The following is a 15,148-nucleotide window of genomic DNA, read 5'->3' on the forward strand; positions in this document are numbered from 1 at the left end:
TGCTCTTTCGCCCAATCAAATCGGCTCCAGTGCGTCCGTCATTGATGACGAAACTGAAGCGTGAGTGAGAGCGGAGGATGTTGAGGTGAGACCTTAATGTGAATTGCAACGATATTAAACGCTTAGTGACTTGTTGTTAACAGGTATGTTTAACTTATTTTGGCAAATAAACATCTTGACTCATAGTGGCATTGTGGTTTATAGCTTTTGTTGCTTTATAACAGCGGTAAATTTGTCTTTACAGACCCCTGAGCAGAATCTTTCCACTTCTATCAACCCGAAATAGCTTTAAACTTTATTCTGCGCACCGAAGCGTCTTCGCCACAGGCTCGGTTTATCCGGACTCTGTAGTGAAGCCCTCGATGGAGTCCAAACTCTACCTGCCTCCTCCAGAGGTCCGCGGTATGACCTCACTGAACAAAGAGGCCTTCACACAGACCGTTACCGTCCCAGCCCTACGGGTGTCCACTCAGGTCCTAAACAAAGTAGTGAAGAGACTGAAAAAGTCAACCCTGAAGTGTCCTGGGATCTCGCGAGTGGTGCAAGATAAAGAGAGCGAGGACTTCCGGTTGGTGCTTCTGGACCCTCGTAGAGTGACATCAGCAGACTCCTTCAGTGAGGCTGAAGCAGAGGCTCTTGGGTCGTTCGATGTTTCTCAGGAGCTGCTGAATTACGAGGTTAAACTGACCTATGATAACCTGAAGAGCGAAGAGGTGCTTGAGGCCGTGCTCCCTCCAGGTCAGGATGTGACCTCTGGGTTCAGCCGGGTGGGACACATCGTACACCTTAATCTGAGGGAACACCAACTCCCATACAGGAACCTCATAGGTAAGAGAGGGTCTTGAGTCCTAACTAGCTGACAGAATCAATGTCAAAAATGTTTTTTGTTGTCTTTTAGTATTCACATTTCATCTGTTCCCAAATTGAATCAACTGAAAAATGTTTCCAGCAAAAACATACTTTTTCCTCTTCAGCTTTCTTCAATGTGAGTTTTGTCTGATGAGCTGATGCATGAGGAATGCGCAGTTGAGTATCAGCAAATATCGGTCAATTCTTAAAATATCTATCAATCAGATGCACAACAACATTGGTCCAGCTTTGCTCAAGTCTTATTATTTGCTCATAAACAACAAATGAGGAAACAATGTGCCAAAAATATGCCTTATGGAACTTTAAAAAAAAAAATGTGTATGGATAATGTTGACGTTTGTAAATGTTGGATGTCTGCAAAAAAAAAAAAATCCAATATTGTTCATCCATGCATTTTCTACCACCTCAATTGAATATTGTTGAGATTCAGAGGAATTATCAGGATAAAAAACATCCTGTTACCATGCAGAGAGCTATTTGTCAACTTTGTTATGATAATGATGTGAATGAGATGTTGCTGAACCATTAAAAACTGCAGGAAGAGGTATAGTTTTTGTAAAGTACATTCTGTCTGTCTGCTCAGCCTCAGCTGACCATGAATAAAAAGATGTGATGTCAGAGGTGTAGTTAATTGTCTTCTTGCTCTGCAGGTCAGGTCATCATGGACAAGAACCTCGGTGTTACGTGTGTTGTCAATAAGACAAATACAATCGACTCAACTTACCGCGTCTTCGAGATGGAGGTGTTAGCTGGAGAGGAGAACATGGTCGCTAAAGTAGGTTCAAGTAGTTACATTCATGATTTTTCTCAAGTGTAACCAGAAGCTTCACTGACTATGTCTGTGGTACAGGTGAAAGAAAATGGCTTGACCTATGAGTTTGACTTTTCTCGGGTTTACTGGAACCCCCGGCTGAGCACGGAGCACCAGCGTGTGGTGCAGCAAGTCAAACGTGGCGACACCGTGTTTGATGTGTTTGCTGGGGTCGGACCCTTCGCCATCCCAGCTGCCCGTGAGGGCGCCCAAGTGTTAGCCAATGATCTCAACCCAGAATCCTACAGATGGCTCCAACACAACAGCAAACTCAACAAAGTAGTCGACAAAGTCAAAGCCTTCAACGTGGACGGCAGAGCCTTCATCCAAGGAACCATGAGGGAGGAGCTACCTGCGCTCTTGAAGGCAAAAACTACAGTTCACGTGGTGATGAACCTGCCAGCTTTGGCTCTGGAGTTTCTGGATGCCTTCAGAGGCCTCCTGCACCAGGAGCCCCCCTGTGACGAGAACCTCCCCACAGTGTACTGCTACGGTTTCTCTAAGGATGACGACCCAGAGAAGGGCATGGTGGAGAGGGCGTCTCGCAGCCTCGGGTTCCCCCTGGAGCACAGATGTTCTGTGCATTTGGTCCGGAACGTAGCACCCAACAAAGATATGATGTGTGTGAGATTCACACTCCCTAAAGAGGTCCTCTTCAGCCAGGACCATGACCACACAGGTGAGAACACAATCACAACGCACTGTAAGTCAGTAGAAAGCAGCTGACTCTGCTCTGTTGCTTGGAAATACACATTACAGCACTGAGAGAATTTTGCTTTATTGGAATAAGAGTTCTGGTCACCTGACTGACCTTATTACTTTACTGCAGTCAGAGACGAGAGGCTCCAATGAAGTCATTTGACTTAAGATTGTTAGTGTCAAGTGCGTTTGCAGTCCAGAGTCTGTTAACTCCAAAGGGAGATGTGAATGTGATCAAAGATTGACATTTGATTTTTTTTCCCTCTTTATTTGGGTCTTATTTTTTCTTTGATGTACTTCACTGTCGCTGTTCTATATTTATTTGCAGATGTTTGAGCAACCGTTAGAGAAGACTGACTTTAATATCTGGGTTGTGTTATATTTGACTTTAGAAGGAGCCAAAGGGAAGTTTGTGTTCATAAAAGTTGTTTCTCTTTAATTCCTAACTTTGTTGTTTCATCATCATTCACAGAGCTTCCAGAAGAACCAGCCCCGAAGAGGCACAAGTGTGAAGAGACTGCAGTTTTATCATAATAATATTAAACTTTAACTCGGTGCAGGAAAATATTTGATTTTTTTAAAAGGTTTGTCCGTTGCTTTTCTTCGTGAGCTGCAGAGATGTCAGAACTCAACCCTTAACTTTTGTTCTGTAAATGCTTCTCATTTCTGGCATGCATGTATTTAAATTCTATATTTTCCTTTTAAATAAATATCAACATGGACACACAGTGTTATTTATTTAAATAAAAATGAACAATATAAAAAGCAATATACATCTAGACTCAAGTCGGAGCACTGCCCGCCACAGCGGAAACAGGGAGCAGTGACACATTTGCAGTCCATCTAAGTTTCAAGTTTCTAAACAGACGCTGTTGATGAGTTCATCCCTTGCAGAAACAAGCCACTGAAGGCGTCCTGGACGGCCCGATGACACGCCAGAGCTGAGGTGTAACCTCCAGCTGTGTCCTGAGGCAAAGCCGCCCGCACGTGGTTCAAATACCTGTAAACACACAGAAAAATCCCGTCAGCGACATCAGCAAAGCATTTTGTAAATAATGTGACAGACTGGAAGCCCTGAGAGTTGATCTTCAGAAGTACCTATCGTTGGTAACTTGAGTGTAGGTTTATTCATCATTAAATCCACACTTGGAGTTATTTTTTCTGGCTCTCCAGGACCCTTTTGGCCCTTTGATGTGATCAAGGAAGACAGACGTACCCGTATGCTAACACTGGAACACCTTGTGCCTAAAAGCCTCTACAACATGGCTCTATTAAAGTATTATAGGTGTCTCTTATTTTTCAAGTGCTTACAGATGTATCCTGCCAGACCCTGTTTTCAGCTTCTTAAGCAAAGCTGAAAGTCACTGTTTATTTTTACTTCCAAAAAAAAAAAAAAAAAAAAAAAGCTGAGAAAAAACAGTGGAGCTGTTAGTCCCCTCAGTGATAGATGCCCCCGCGGTTATGAGTTGCACGAGTGTTGCGGGGTTTGACCTTTGGCCTCAACCACTCTAATCCTTCCTCTGCACACACTTCTCTTTGGAGTATCTGATGGTTAAAAAAGCAACGTTCTCCAGCAGCAATGTTGCCCTGCTGGTCAATGATGTAGAAATCACTGCAGAACAGCCCCCTCCCACTCCCACCCCCACCCCTGTGAGCTGAGGAAACTTCAAAGTGAGATGGGGAATCAAGAGCACAGACAGTCCTCTGTGATTACTGTGCCCATTCAAGCTGCTTTACAGAGTAACCCAACACCTGTGAGGAGTTGTGTGTGTGTGTGTGTGTGTGTGTGAAAATGAGAGATGGACTGGGAGGTGAAATGTGATTATAGTTCACTTTCATGTTATTATTACAAGGTGCATTTTTTGGTTTTGCCTGTAAAACTGAAAACAAAAGTTGAGATATTCTTTGCATAAACATTCAGGAGTCTCCTATGACCTTCCAGTGAAAGTGAGAAGAAGAAGAGCAGCGTGAGATGTCAATCATGTCTCGCACAGAAAGGCCACTCATCACCCACTAGAGAAACAACACACAAGTTCAAAACAGGAGGCCCAGTGATTAATAATAACTTCATTAGGTCCAAGCTGCTGTAGCCTGTCCTTCAGAGCACTTGAGGGAGGTCTTCTCATATGGCTTCCTGCATCGGATGAGTGCTATCTATTGATTATATTGTACTGGGCCTTTTTAATGGTGAAAAAAGTGGGCTATTTACAGCCCGGCTAAGTCTGCTCTTCCTGCTAATCTAATCCCCAAGCTACTCATGTGGTCATTCCTTCCAAGAAAGCTGAGAGCTCTGTGTAACTTTATACGTGCCTGCCCCTAAGGAGAGCAAGAGAGCAAAAAGAGAACATGAAGGTGGGGGAGAGGGAGGACGAGGAGGGGCGGGTGGGCAAGTAGAGAGAGGACATGAGGTGAAATCACCTTTGGGTATCATCATCGCTAACCCTCTCCTCTTAAACCAACCTCGTCTGCCCTCTGCTCACCCAAGGTTAGTTCAGTTCTGCTCCATTAACTCAGCGGTTGTACGCGCATCTTCCTGTACAGGCCATATATGCGCATGTGCGTGCACACACACACTTCTGATAAAACTGAAAGCTAAATTTGACTCTTACATGACCGTTCTTGTCGATGCAGATCTCAGTGGAGTGGGCCGAACATCCAGAGATGCGAAATTCATTAAATAGGTGCTTGCCAACAAAAACAGAGTCTTTCCACTGCTGGAGTCATAAAACAAAATGCAAATTCAAACAGAAAGAGACACTTTGAGACCCTCAAATGCTACTGTTACACCCCCCCCCCCCCCCCGCCCAGATTTCTCCTTTTCTCCCTGAAAACCGGACTGCCTTTTGTTCACAGGGTGCTGAAACCCAAGCCGTTTTGGCCGGTAACATCTTTCACTCTCTGGGCCCCGCTGGAGCATTAGCTGCAACTTGATATGGGTCTTTTCAAAGCCTCGTATTATTGGGTAAATATGGGTCACTTTGGACTGGTCCATTATGTCGCTTAGGGGGAGCGGGTAAAGACGGGTGCAGGTGATGAAGACAAGTGAATGACACAGTGAGACAGTATGCGTGTCAGACTGCAGGGAGTATGACTGGGGTTTTCCATTAGTGTACACACACTGAAAGGAATAATATGTCTCCTGCCAGATTTTTTTTCCCCCTCCATGAACATTGCCATAAATAATTAGCATAAATGCTGTAATATTCATTTGGAATCAATAGCGTCAACTCTATAACATAAAATTCAAAACCCTTCTCTGAGGCACAATAAATGATAATGTGACCATCTGTTACTATCCCGCTGTTTCAAAAAGCCACATGGTTGGATCAAAACTGTTCAAAGCAAACAGCATTTTTCCACTCGGGTCTGGAACTCTGAATACCTGGGCAATGTCTCCCCGCTGATGCTAATAATGGTCAAAGATTTTTCCTAACGGGACCCTGACTGTATTCCCTGAGCCAACTGCCTGGAAAACACCACAGAGTCCCATCTCTAATTTAAAGTGAAAAGCTAAGTGGTGAAATGTTCCAGCGGGTTCTGCGTGATTTCCAGCTGAGAATGTGTGGCTCTTCATTGTGTCTGGATCAGTGATGGTGCCGAGGTTGTTTAGGGGGAATAGCTGCTGCAATCCGATGGGAGAATGGCAGATATCAGACAGAGGCGCAGGTTACACCGGGCCCCTCGTCTAGACTTGTTGCGTTGGCTGGAATTGGATAACGAAGATCAGGCTTGATGGAAAAGAAAAAACAAAGGTCTGGGATGCTGCAATGGCTTTTTCAGCTGGCAGACACTTTATCAACACACAAGACGACAGTGCAATGTCTCAATGTAGCAATGTGGTGTGGTAAGATACTACTATTCTAACATGGCTTACACCTCTTTTTTAACTCTCAGCACTGACCTGAGACGGAGCCTGAGCTCGGCACCTGTCCGCTTTCACAGCACCTTGACTGATCCAGGGTCAGCTCTTTATTTTTACAGCACAAAGGATCAGAAGCTTTTTGGATTCGGCTTGTCATCAGCATGATTCACGACCCAAACAGGGTGCGCCGACTTTCAGGCAACTGGGGAGTTCTGTATTCTGTTCAGCTCAAAACTGGAAGGACAAATGTTGTCTACAAAGACGAATCAATAAATGCAACCCTACCTGCTTCAAGGACTGATGCCTCATTAGTTGTGTTTATTAAAGAAGGAGCTTAGACTGGTGAGTGGAACAGAGGGCAGTTGACAAGCACGGGACATGCTATATATGAACCGAGGCTGCCCCGTACTGCCCAAAGGCCAGTCATGAGCCTGCTGCATGGCAGTGTGAATGCCCGGAAGTCTTCCTTTAGCGCACGGCTCCAGCCGTGTTTGAGGATTCCTGGCCTGGGAATGATGGGGGCTGGAGGGGGGAAGGGGGGGGGGGCTGCAGAGCCACACACCTGCCAGATGATTTGTCATTATAGAGGGGTCAGCACTCAGCTGTCACCCCCTAATCACCCATCCTAGCCCTCAAGTCTCTCCCCCCCTTCACCCCCAAACTCTACTCTGGTCTTCCAAAGAACACCCCCTGCATTCCTCAGGCAGCTCCGGTTTCACTCACAGCGCTGCTGCCCCATCTGCCCCTCCTTCCCACACTCAACCCTGAGAGAAAATGTACCCCTGTGAAACACACAGGACACTGCGAGCATTGTGTGGATGGGCAATGTGTGCGTATTCCCCCATGTGTGAGTTACAAAATTCATGTTTATCTAGGGGCTGTGCTTTTTGTATCGATACACACGGCAAAAGAGTGGAGCCGAATTTTATCAGCAGAGAAGACGCTGTGGTCCAGAAGCAGGCCCCCTCCCAGACAAGTTAAACACACAAGACTCTCACAGGTATACTATATCTGTCAAAAGCAGTCTCTCATCACCAGAGGTCATAGGTCACACTCTTTTCCATTGAGGCTTCCTCTGGGATGTGTGAGACTGATCCTCAGCCATTAGCTACCCACTGTCCACCAGATTATCTCAAGTTGGGTTGTGACTGTGAGTGTGTGTATGGGGGGGGGGGGGGGGGGCATGTGGTTACATCATATGCTTAAGAGCCTCCAGACCAGTTATCCATTATCATGTGTCTTATCATCACCACTGACAGGCTGCCTCTCTGCCTCCAGAAGAGTGGACGATGGTATCATTAACACTTCTGTAACATGTTTAGAGTGTTAACAGAAGCTATGGCTGATACTTGATATCAATGCTTATAGAAATACATGTCAACTGATTGACAGTTTGTCCTAAAGATGGTAACCTACTGGTATCAGTGATCACAGCTAAGAGGTCCTCTTGTTTGTGCATGGAAACACAGCATTGTAGAGGTGCCTATGATAAAGGGCCTTTGTGCTTCATGTGTCCAAATAAAACTTCACTTCCTGTTCCATATCACCTGTCACTACTCATCCAAAGCTCTCAGTCTGGACCTGCACCTCTGCAGTCAAACCTGGTGGGGGCAGTAGAGGCTGGCTAACTGGCTAGATGGCTGGCTTCACACCTAACCACAGCAATCAGGCTTGGAGAGGCATCACACACCCTACTAGCTACTTGATACAGAGAGCATCTTTCTTTTGCCTCCTGAGCTGCCACTTGATAACTCTGCACCCTGGAGAGCTCAGAGGAAGGAGAAAGGGGGGGGGGGGTGAGCTGGACTGAGAGGGAGGATAATGACATGACATCAGTGTCATCGTTAACCAAATGGGCCCGTAAACAATAGAAAGACATATGCTGTTCAGTGAATGGCTGCTGGCACAAGGCACACCCATACACAGCAAAGAAGCCCAATAGTTAGATGTAGCATTCTGGGAATAGAGCACCTATACAGAGAGGAAGAATAGAGTTTTCCCGCGGGGACTCTCCTCCACAGGTATCAATTACTGAAGCACCTCCGGGGGGGTGGGGTGGGGGGGGAGTAAGGGGGATTTCAATTAGGCAGAAAACGGGCAAAGGGCAAAGAAGGAGGGAGTTTTAAAAAAAAAGTGAGGAAAAGTTAGAGCAAGGGAGGGTGATAATTCATACACCAAATTGGAGAAGTACCTCCTGCCATTAGGTGTACACGGCAAGTCCCCACAGCCAACAGCCAAGCCCCACATGACGAGAGTTTGTTTTCTTTCTCCAGCTCTTAAGAGGGGAAAATGAGCCAGCTAATCCCCCTGTACATTGCCAGGCCCTTTGCCCTAAGGGTGAAGAGCAGCGTGAAGAGGCAGTGCTGTATTTGAACACAAATTGAGTGTGTGCGTGTGCACATGTATGCATCGTTATGAGCATGATCAAGTTCAGAATCAAAACATGCAACCTTAGGAGTGAGCAGCTGCTTTACAAACTTCCACACAGATCAGTGTGTGTTAAAATAGTCAAGAGACATCACCTCCGCTGGGTGTTGACCTGGCTGCCTCCAGGCTGTGACACTAATAAACCTGGAGTTCCCTCCACTCACTGGCAGCAGCCTGGGTTCATCCCAGGAGGAGACCGCTGGTCTGTCTGGCACACAGCCCACAGAGGGAAAACAATAACAATAAAAAAGTGGTGATGACCAGAATTCGCACAAGTCAAATGTATCTCATGCTCTGTCACTCTGTAATGTTTCTCCGTAAAAGTTCACCCTCTCTTTCGGTCAGAAATGACTCATCCATGAGTAAAAAGCCTCGAGTCAACTACAGCATGTGCTTTTTTTGACTCATACTTCAAGAGAAGATCAATATTTGCACAAATCTATGGGGGGGGGGGGGGGGCGACAATAGTGATCTGGCTCTGTCTGTTAATGGTCTGTTTACTGAGACAGACAGGATAATGGCCTGGGTGGGGGCTGGTGGAGAATTGGACGGTGGCCGCGCTCCATTCTGTTTCTGATCTGGTTAGCAGCGAGGAAAGTCAGCACCTCCAGTATGAGAGGTTGATGAGAGTTAAGATGGGGCGTCCTGTTGACACGGACAGTTTTGCAAGTCAAATAGCTGTTCTCAAGCCTCCTACTTCTGAGTGCCTGCAGTCTCTTTTGGCTATGCAAATCACAAATCTGTGAGCTCGGTGAGTGCAGTGCAGTTTTAGGATCTGAGCTATGGAAGCACTGCAGTGAGGTCTTTAGTGCAAGGGCTCCTAACACAAGAAACGAGCAGGCGTCATGAGCGTGTCGTGGAAGAATGGAGCATATCAGATATCTGAGAAGTTCAGCTTTAGGTCTTGGTTATAGTGGCAACCCCGAGGTATTTGAGAAAAAGCCCTATTGTTATGCAAGAACCAAATAAACCATCTCCCATAAATAGTACTACTGGCAATGCCGTTGACTATTTTAATTGGTAGAATAAAAGCAGAATACGTGCCTTGAGACATTATCTAATAACAGCAAAAGTAGATCAAAGACCACTGCTCTTGAGGGAGTTCATCTGAGGTCATACTAACCGGCGCCTCGGTCTCCAGCTCATAACCATAACTTAAGCATCAAAGCTGCATTTGTATGCGACTGTTTGGGGCCTGGAATACAACATCCATCTCTCCAAGGTGCCATCACTCTGCTCCTGTCATTCTCAGCACTTTATGTCCCGGTGCCGCACCTCAGGTCCACCACTGCCAGTCACCTCTGACCCCCACCACCCAACAAACCGCCCTTTCTGAGTCCATCAGGCCCATCAGATGGATATACACCCTGCAGAGATCAGAGAACCTGGGGTACATGGGAAAGCTATTCATGGCTGATTTTGGAGATTCCTCTGCATTTTGAGAGAAAAAAAATAATATCAAGGCTGACTTGCGCTGTCAACACAGAGGGAGAGGGGAGAAGCTGGGGAAGGAAAGAATGATTTGTATGCAATTTAAACCTCATATGCTCTAATTTAGTGATGGCAGAAATGGATTCGAGAGTCCTCTACGGACCATGTTTAGTGGTCCTACTAACTCCCAGAGCCAAATCCACGGTCACTGGTAATACTTTTGGCCCGCTAGGCCAGCGCTGGGGAGATGAAGCGCTTAGATCTGGATTCAGGCCAACCAAGGAGGGAGAGACGAGCAAAGCTGGCTGCCAGGAACTGAGGACTCTGATGGCAAACACTGACTATTCTGGATAACTCCTTCCCACCATAGCCCTTTAGCATGTAGAATAAGCTAACACACAAACAAACAGACACAAATGTACCCATCACATTAACACACAGACGCCAAGGGATGCTTCAAAAGCTAAAGAACACAGGCAGGAGGAGAGCATCACTCAGAGACCCATTAACCCCTGGCTCCCAACCAGAACAGTGAGCAGACGTCCTTTAAGTACATGTTAAACATTGCTGGTGAACAAGTGATTTATGATTAACTTGCATGAATATGTACAAAAAGCCACAAAAAGAATGAACCACAATAAAAGACGACTTGTGTGTGTGTGTGTGTGTGTGTGTGTGTGTGGGGGGGGGGGGGGGTTGTAATTGATTGTTGCATGGATTATAAATATAGTTTACAACAAACTACCCATCAATGTTTAACCCTTCATCTGGGGACCACTAGTTTGTTGTGGTGGGAGAAAGTACCCTGAGGACTACTTCCTTGTGCATCCCCAGGAGAGGAGCTCCAGACTAAACACCACTCGTTCAGCTGCTCCCCTTCACCCCACCGACAAGAGACGGATGCTTGACAAGCGCTCCCAGCAGTAAAACCTCACTTTTTCCACCAATTATAGAAAAGCAATGCGGATTGGGGGAGGAGGAGGAGGAGGCAAAACTTCAAAATATTATACACACAAGCATTTGGCGAAGCGCATTGAGCAACCTCTGTCAGAGAAAGATGGGCTAATTTCAAGGTGACCTGGGCCAACTCAAACAACTGTTCTGGCGAGCTCTCATTGTCAGCACTTGAGGTTTGAGTCAAATGTTTCAACGCTCTGTAGCCAACCCCCCACCACCACCACCACCACCCTCCATATGATTTGTCCTTGTCCAAGATCCCAGTCAGTCTTTCATCACCTACCCAGTCACCGCTTAAAAATTATTCCTGGAGAAAACAAACCCAGATGCTCATCTACACATACAAACAGACACAAGAATAGAGAGTATAAGTAAACAGCGTGTGAGACAGAGTTGTATTAACTGAAAGGCAACCACAAGTTAATTGGTGTTATTTGCACACACTGCAAACTATTCCAGTCAGGTTATGTTCATCAGCTTGGAGTGAGGAGGAGGGTAGGAGGTAATATAGCTACCGCTTCAGTCTGTGGTTGCTGTGTGCTGGGATTCATATCACAGCCATGTCAATGTAAACACCATATGTTTCTCTTTGGGTATCCAATAGAGTATTTACTTCTTCTTTGATTGTGTTTATTAAAGGCTTTTACTGCTCAGCATAAAAGCAAGGAGCCATGGCAGGACATTTGCAATACAGGCCGGAGTGTTATATTCATAGTGTGCTCGTAATTCTCACAGCTCACGCATGGTTCTGGGTAGGTGGCGCCATTCAGTGAGATGGACAACCTCAAAGAGTGAGATCCTTTTTTCTGTGGCACCTATGCAAGTCAGGAGAGGAGTATGGATACATATGAATGTGTGGAGGGGGGTGGTTTGCTGAGAGAGAAGCTGAATGGGCACTTTTGGAAACCCATGTTGCCCGAACATGCAGCCTTTACTCTGCTCCACTATTGAGGCAGCTGTCTTTAATATAAAAGCTCAGCTCAGCCCATATTTATTCAGGTACAGCTGACAGAGAGGCAGAGACAGTGAAGAGGTGTGGCCCTTCTTTTTCCTGGCAGCTGTGCAGCACTCCTGTGGTTTTTTTGGGGGGCAAAAGAACAAGTTGAAGAAGACACAAAGACAGAAGGAGAAATAACGCTGCACAGAAGAAAACAGGGAGCCGAAATGCTGAAAAGCATGGCTCCAGTCAATCCTGTCTTGACTGGACATCCTGTGCAGGAGACCAGATCTAGAGGCCCTGAAGTCACGAGGGAGGGGGTGTGTGCGGGCTCAACTCTCAAGTCTCCCTTGATGGCTGTGTCCAAGACAAATCACCAGCGGAGCTGCTGTCACTGTGGGCCTTGACCAAGACAAACAGCCGTGTTTTAAAATAAGTACCTGCAGCCTCACAGCCCTTTCACCTCATCCACACTCAGGCACATCCGTATCTCCTCACACGTTGGAGCATATTCCCTTCACAGGTCATAGGACTGGAGCTGGAGTCCAACACTCCACACAGGGGACTCACTTTTCACCCTGTCAACCCCGTCTGCATTCACTCTCCTCTGCACACACATTTCTGAATATTTACCACATCACACACAAGCTAGATTATGGCCAAAATGCTGGGACTGCAATAACAGCGGTGAGCGTGGGTGTGTAGGTCTCTAAATGTATACCAAGTTTAAGGGACACCATCTGTGTGCCTGTGTGTTTGTGTGTGCGTCTGCGTGAGAGCATGGTTGTCTATGTATATCAGAGCTCGCATGCACAAAATTTCAAACTTAGCTGAATCACAAACTGCTCAGAAGTGTCAGCACTATTCCTAGCTTTTACTTACCAGCACACTGCATCTTGGGAGTTGTGGTTTGTCTGAATGGGCCTGTCTGTGTCGCTGCCTGCGGCCTGCACCAGTGGGATTGGAGTTCCTCACTGAACTCAGCCTCATTTATCTCTGTGGCAAAGCCTCCTCTGCAGCATTGGTCCTCCTGGACCCCTGAACTGCTGACACCGGGCCCCCCCCACCTCCTCTTCCGCCCTCCTCTGAGCCCCAGCATGCAGCAAAAAACTTGAGATGTGTTTCATCTGCATATTGATCAGCCTGGCCGAAAGAAGTAGAACCTCAGCACTTCCCTGAATACATAATGTAAATAAGGCTGCTATTATACCGGGACAGACGGGGACAGCTGGGGACCCCATGGACCACACTTTAGACTTCATGAAGTCTGTGTTCCACACTGCACAGGAGATCTGTGTTTTGGACCACCTTCCTGCATGTCGTTAGAACCATTTTTTTCTTCTTTCTATAGCATCCACACTCTAGCCAGTTGATGGTAACACTCTCTGATGACATCATTTATGTGGGACCTTGTATACTTGGCGACAGGGAAAGTAGATTCACCCAAGTGTTTCAGTTGTCCTGTATTACTTAAGTAGATGCATTTCTAGGCTAATTAGGTCAATCAGATTACTCAATAGAAGTCAATCGTAAGTGCATAACTGAATATAAAGAACAATAAAACCTTTTCCTAAAAATGCTGACAGTACAGACAGATACACACACCTCAGCCGAATGAAGGTTACTGTGAGGGTGATGCAGTGCATGACCCCGTTTTGCTTCTGTCACCCAATAAAACCAGGCTGTTCTCAATGTTCGGGCTTCAGTGCCAGTCAGTTGCAGTGCAGACGGCTGGGCGCTGGGCTGTCTGATGGACGGCTTACATTTGGTGAAGACTGGACCAGTGGCGTCGTGGATTGATTGGCCCAAAGGGGCTGTCGGGGAAAGCACTTCCTGTGTGTGTTAATGGACGCTCCTGCAGAGGCACTGTGGCGGCTTGTGGCAGGGCAATGGTTGTTTCTTTCTCTCTCTCTCCCCCCCCCCCCCCCCCCCCCCAAATTTGCTTTCACTCTCCCAGTTAATCAGAGGAGAGTCAAGTGAGACGAGCCAAGCTTCTCAAACAGCGCTGTTTCCTAGCTATTCTCTAAACCTTGACAGAAAGCTTTACAATACATTTGTGAGCAGGATCAGATAGTCACATTGTTTCGTATAACTACCCGGAAAAGGACATCAGTTTGTACACACACTCACGCCACTGTACACAGAGTAATAGTTGCTCTGGAAAAAATTGCTGAAAAATTTGACACAATGAAGGAAACTCGATTGTGTTAGGAACATATCTGTTTTTTCAACAAACAATGAACCCTCCAGAAAAGGCCTCAGGATTATTGCTTATTATTCTATCATTCAATTTGCACTAATCTCGGTTTAAAATTAAAGCTCAATTTGTGTATCGCTTAAGGGCCTAAAAATGAGTCAGCACCTAAATATGGCAGATGAGATGAAGTAAAGATATGTGTACCCGAGTCTGCCCAGCTGCTCCAGTTCAGGCACCAGGGGTCCGTATGTTTCAACTTGTAGGGGCTGGTACTGGTAAAGTTCTTCCTCAATCATGGACACAGGATGGAGAGATACAGTTTGATGCTGGAAAAAAAGAACAGAGAGATAGCCTTTAACACAGGACAATAATTCTTTTGTTTCAACAGTAGAAACCGTCACCATGGCACAATCATGATGACATGCACAGAAAAACTATTTAGAAAAAGCTTCACGTCAGTCAAACGGCAGCATTAATAGCCACTGCTTCTTGACTGACTGGTCTGGAAGTCAGAGTTTTGTCTGACAACCTTTTAAACTTTCCCAAAGTGCTGCTGAATAAGTTGAGAAACTGGACTTAGACGATGACTGAGCACGTTTTTAGTGGTCCTGCTGGAAATCTGATCAAGAGGAAACAAACACATCATAACAGATAATTGCGGTGGGGTTGGTGAAGAAATGTAATTCCTGATAAGAGAGAGAGAGCGAGAGTACTGTGTTCTAGCACAACTGGCAGCTACCACAAAACCAACACAAGACAAAACTTTTTATAATGTATGAAAGTACAGCACAATGGTATTATCACCGACATGCAAATTCAACTTTTGTAAATGTGAGTGTAAATGAAACCTCTCTTTCTTTGTGTCACTTAAGCACAAAATTCAAGAAACAAAATCAAAATCAGCAAGTCCACAAAAGGCAGACTAAACGTTCTGCATCTGAAATGCTGCCAGTGACG

The 15,148-nt window shown here is 46.0% G+C and overlaps 2 protein-coding genes across 3 annotated transcripts in view; one reads left to right on the forward strand and one right to left on the reverse strand.

Annotated features, from left to right (window-relative positions):
* The first annotated feature begins 26 nt into the window (after positions 1 to 26).
* On the forward strand, positions 27 to 3,118 carry trmt5 (tRNA methyltransferase 5). Of its 2 annotated transcripts, none has more exons than XM_086182173.1 (5): positions 27 to 85; positions 245 to 828; positions 1,521 to 1,645; positions 1,721 to 2,360; positions 2,853 to 3,118. In XM_086182173.1, exons 1-5 carry the CDS (start codon positions 78 to 80, stop codon positions 2,912 to 2,914), a joined length of 1,419 nt encoding a protein of 472 aa, XP_086038299.1. In that variant the 5' UTR covers positions 27 to 77; the 3' UTR covers positions 2,915 to 3,118. The 2 variants fall into 2 exon arrangements, with proteins under 2 accessions (XP_086038299.1, XP_086038300.1); XM_086182174.1 differs by having other exon boundaries at positions 43 to 143.
* mnat1 (MNAT1 component of CDK activating kinase) overlaps positions 3,099 to 15,148 on the reverse strand; it is a 30,576-nt gene continuing 18,526 nt past the window's right edge. The window contains exons 7-8 of the mRNA XM_086182176.1: positions 14,396 to 14,517; positions 3,099 to 3,380 (exon numbers count right to left, since the gene is read on the reverse strand). Of these exons, the coding sequence (XP_086038302.1) occupies positions 3,239 to 3,380; positions 14,396 to 14,517 (264 nt within the window). The 3' untranslated portion in view covers positions 3,099 to 3,238. The remainder of the gene's footprint in view (positions 3,381 to 14,395; positions 14,518 to 15,148) is intronic.

This window comes from Aulostomus chinensis, chromosome 17, assembly GCF_037954235.1.
Source record: "Aulostomus chinensis isolate RoL2024-O1b breed Wild chromosome 17, RoL_Achi_v1.0, whole genome shotgun sequence".
Classification (NCBI taxonomy): Eukaryota; Metazoa; Chordata; class Actinopteri; order Syngnathiformes; family Aulostomidae; genus Aulostomus; species Aulostomus chinensis.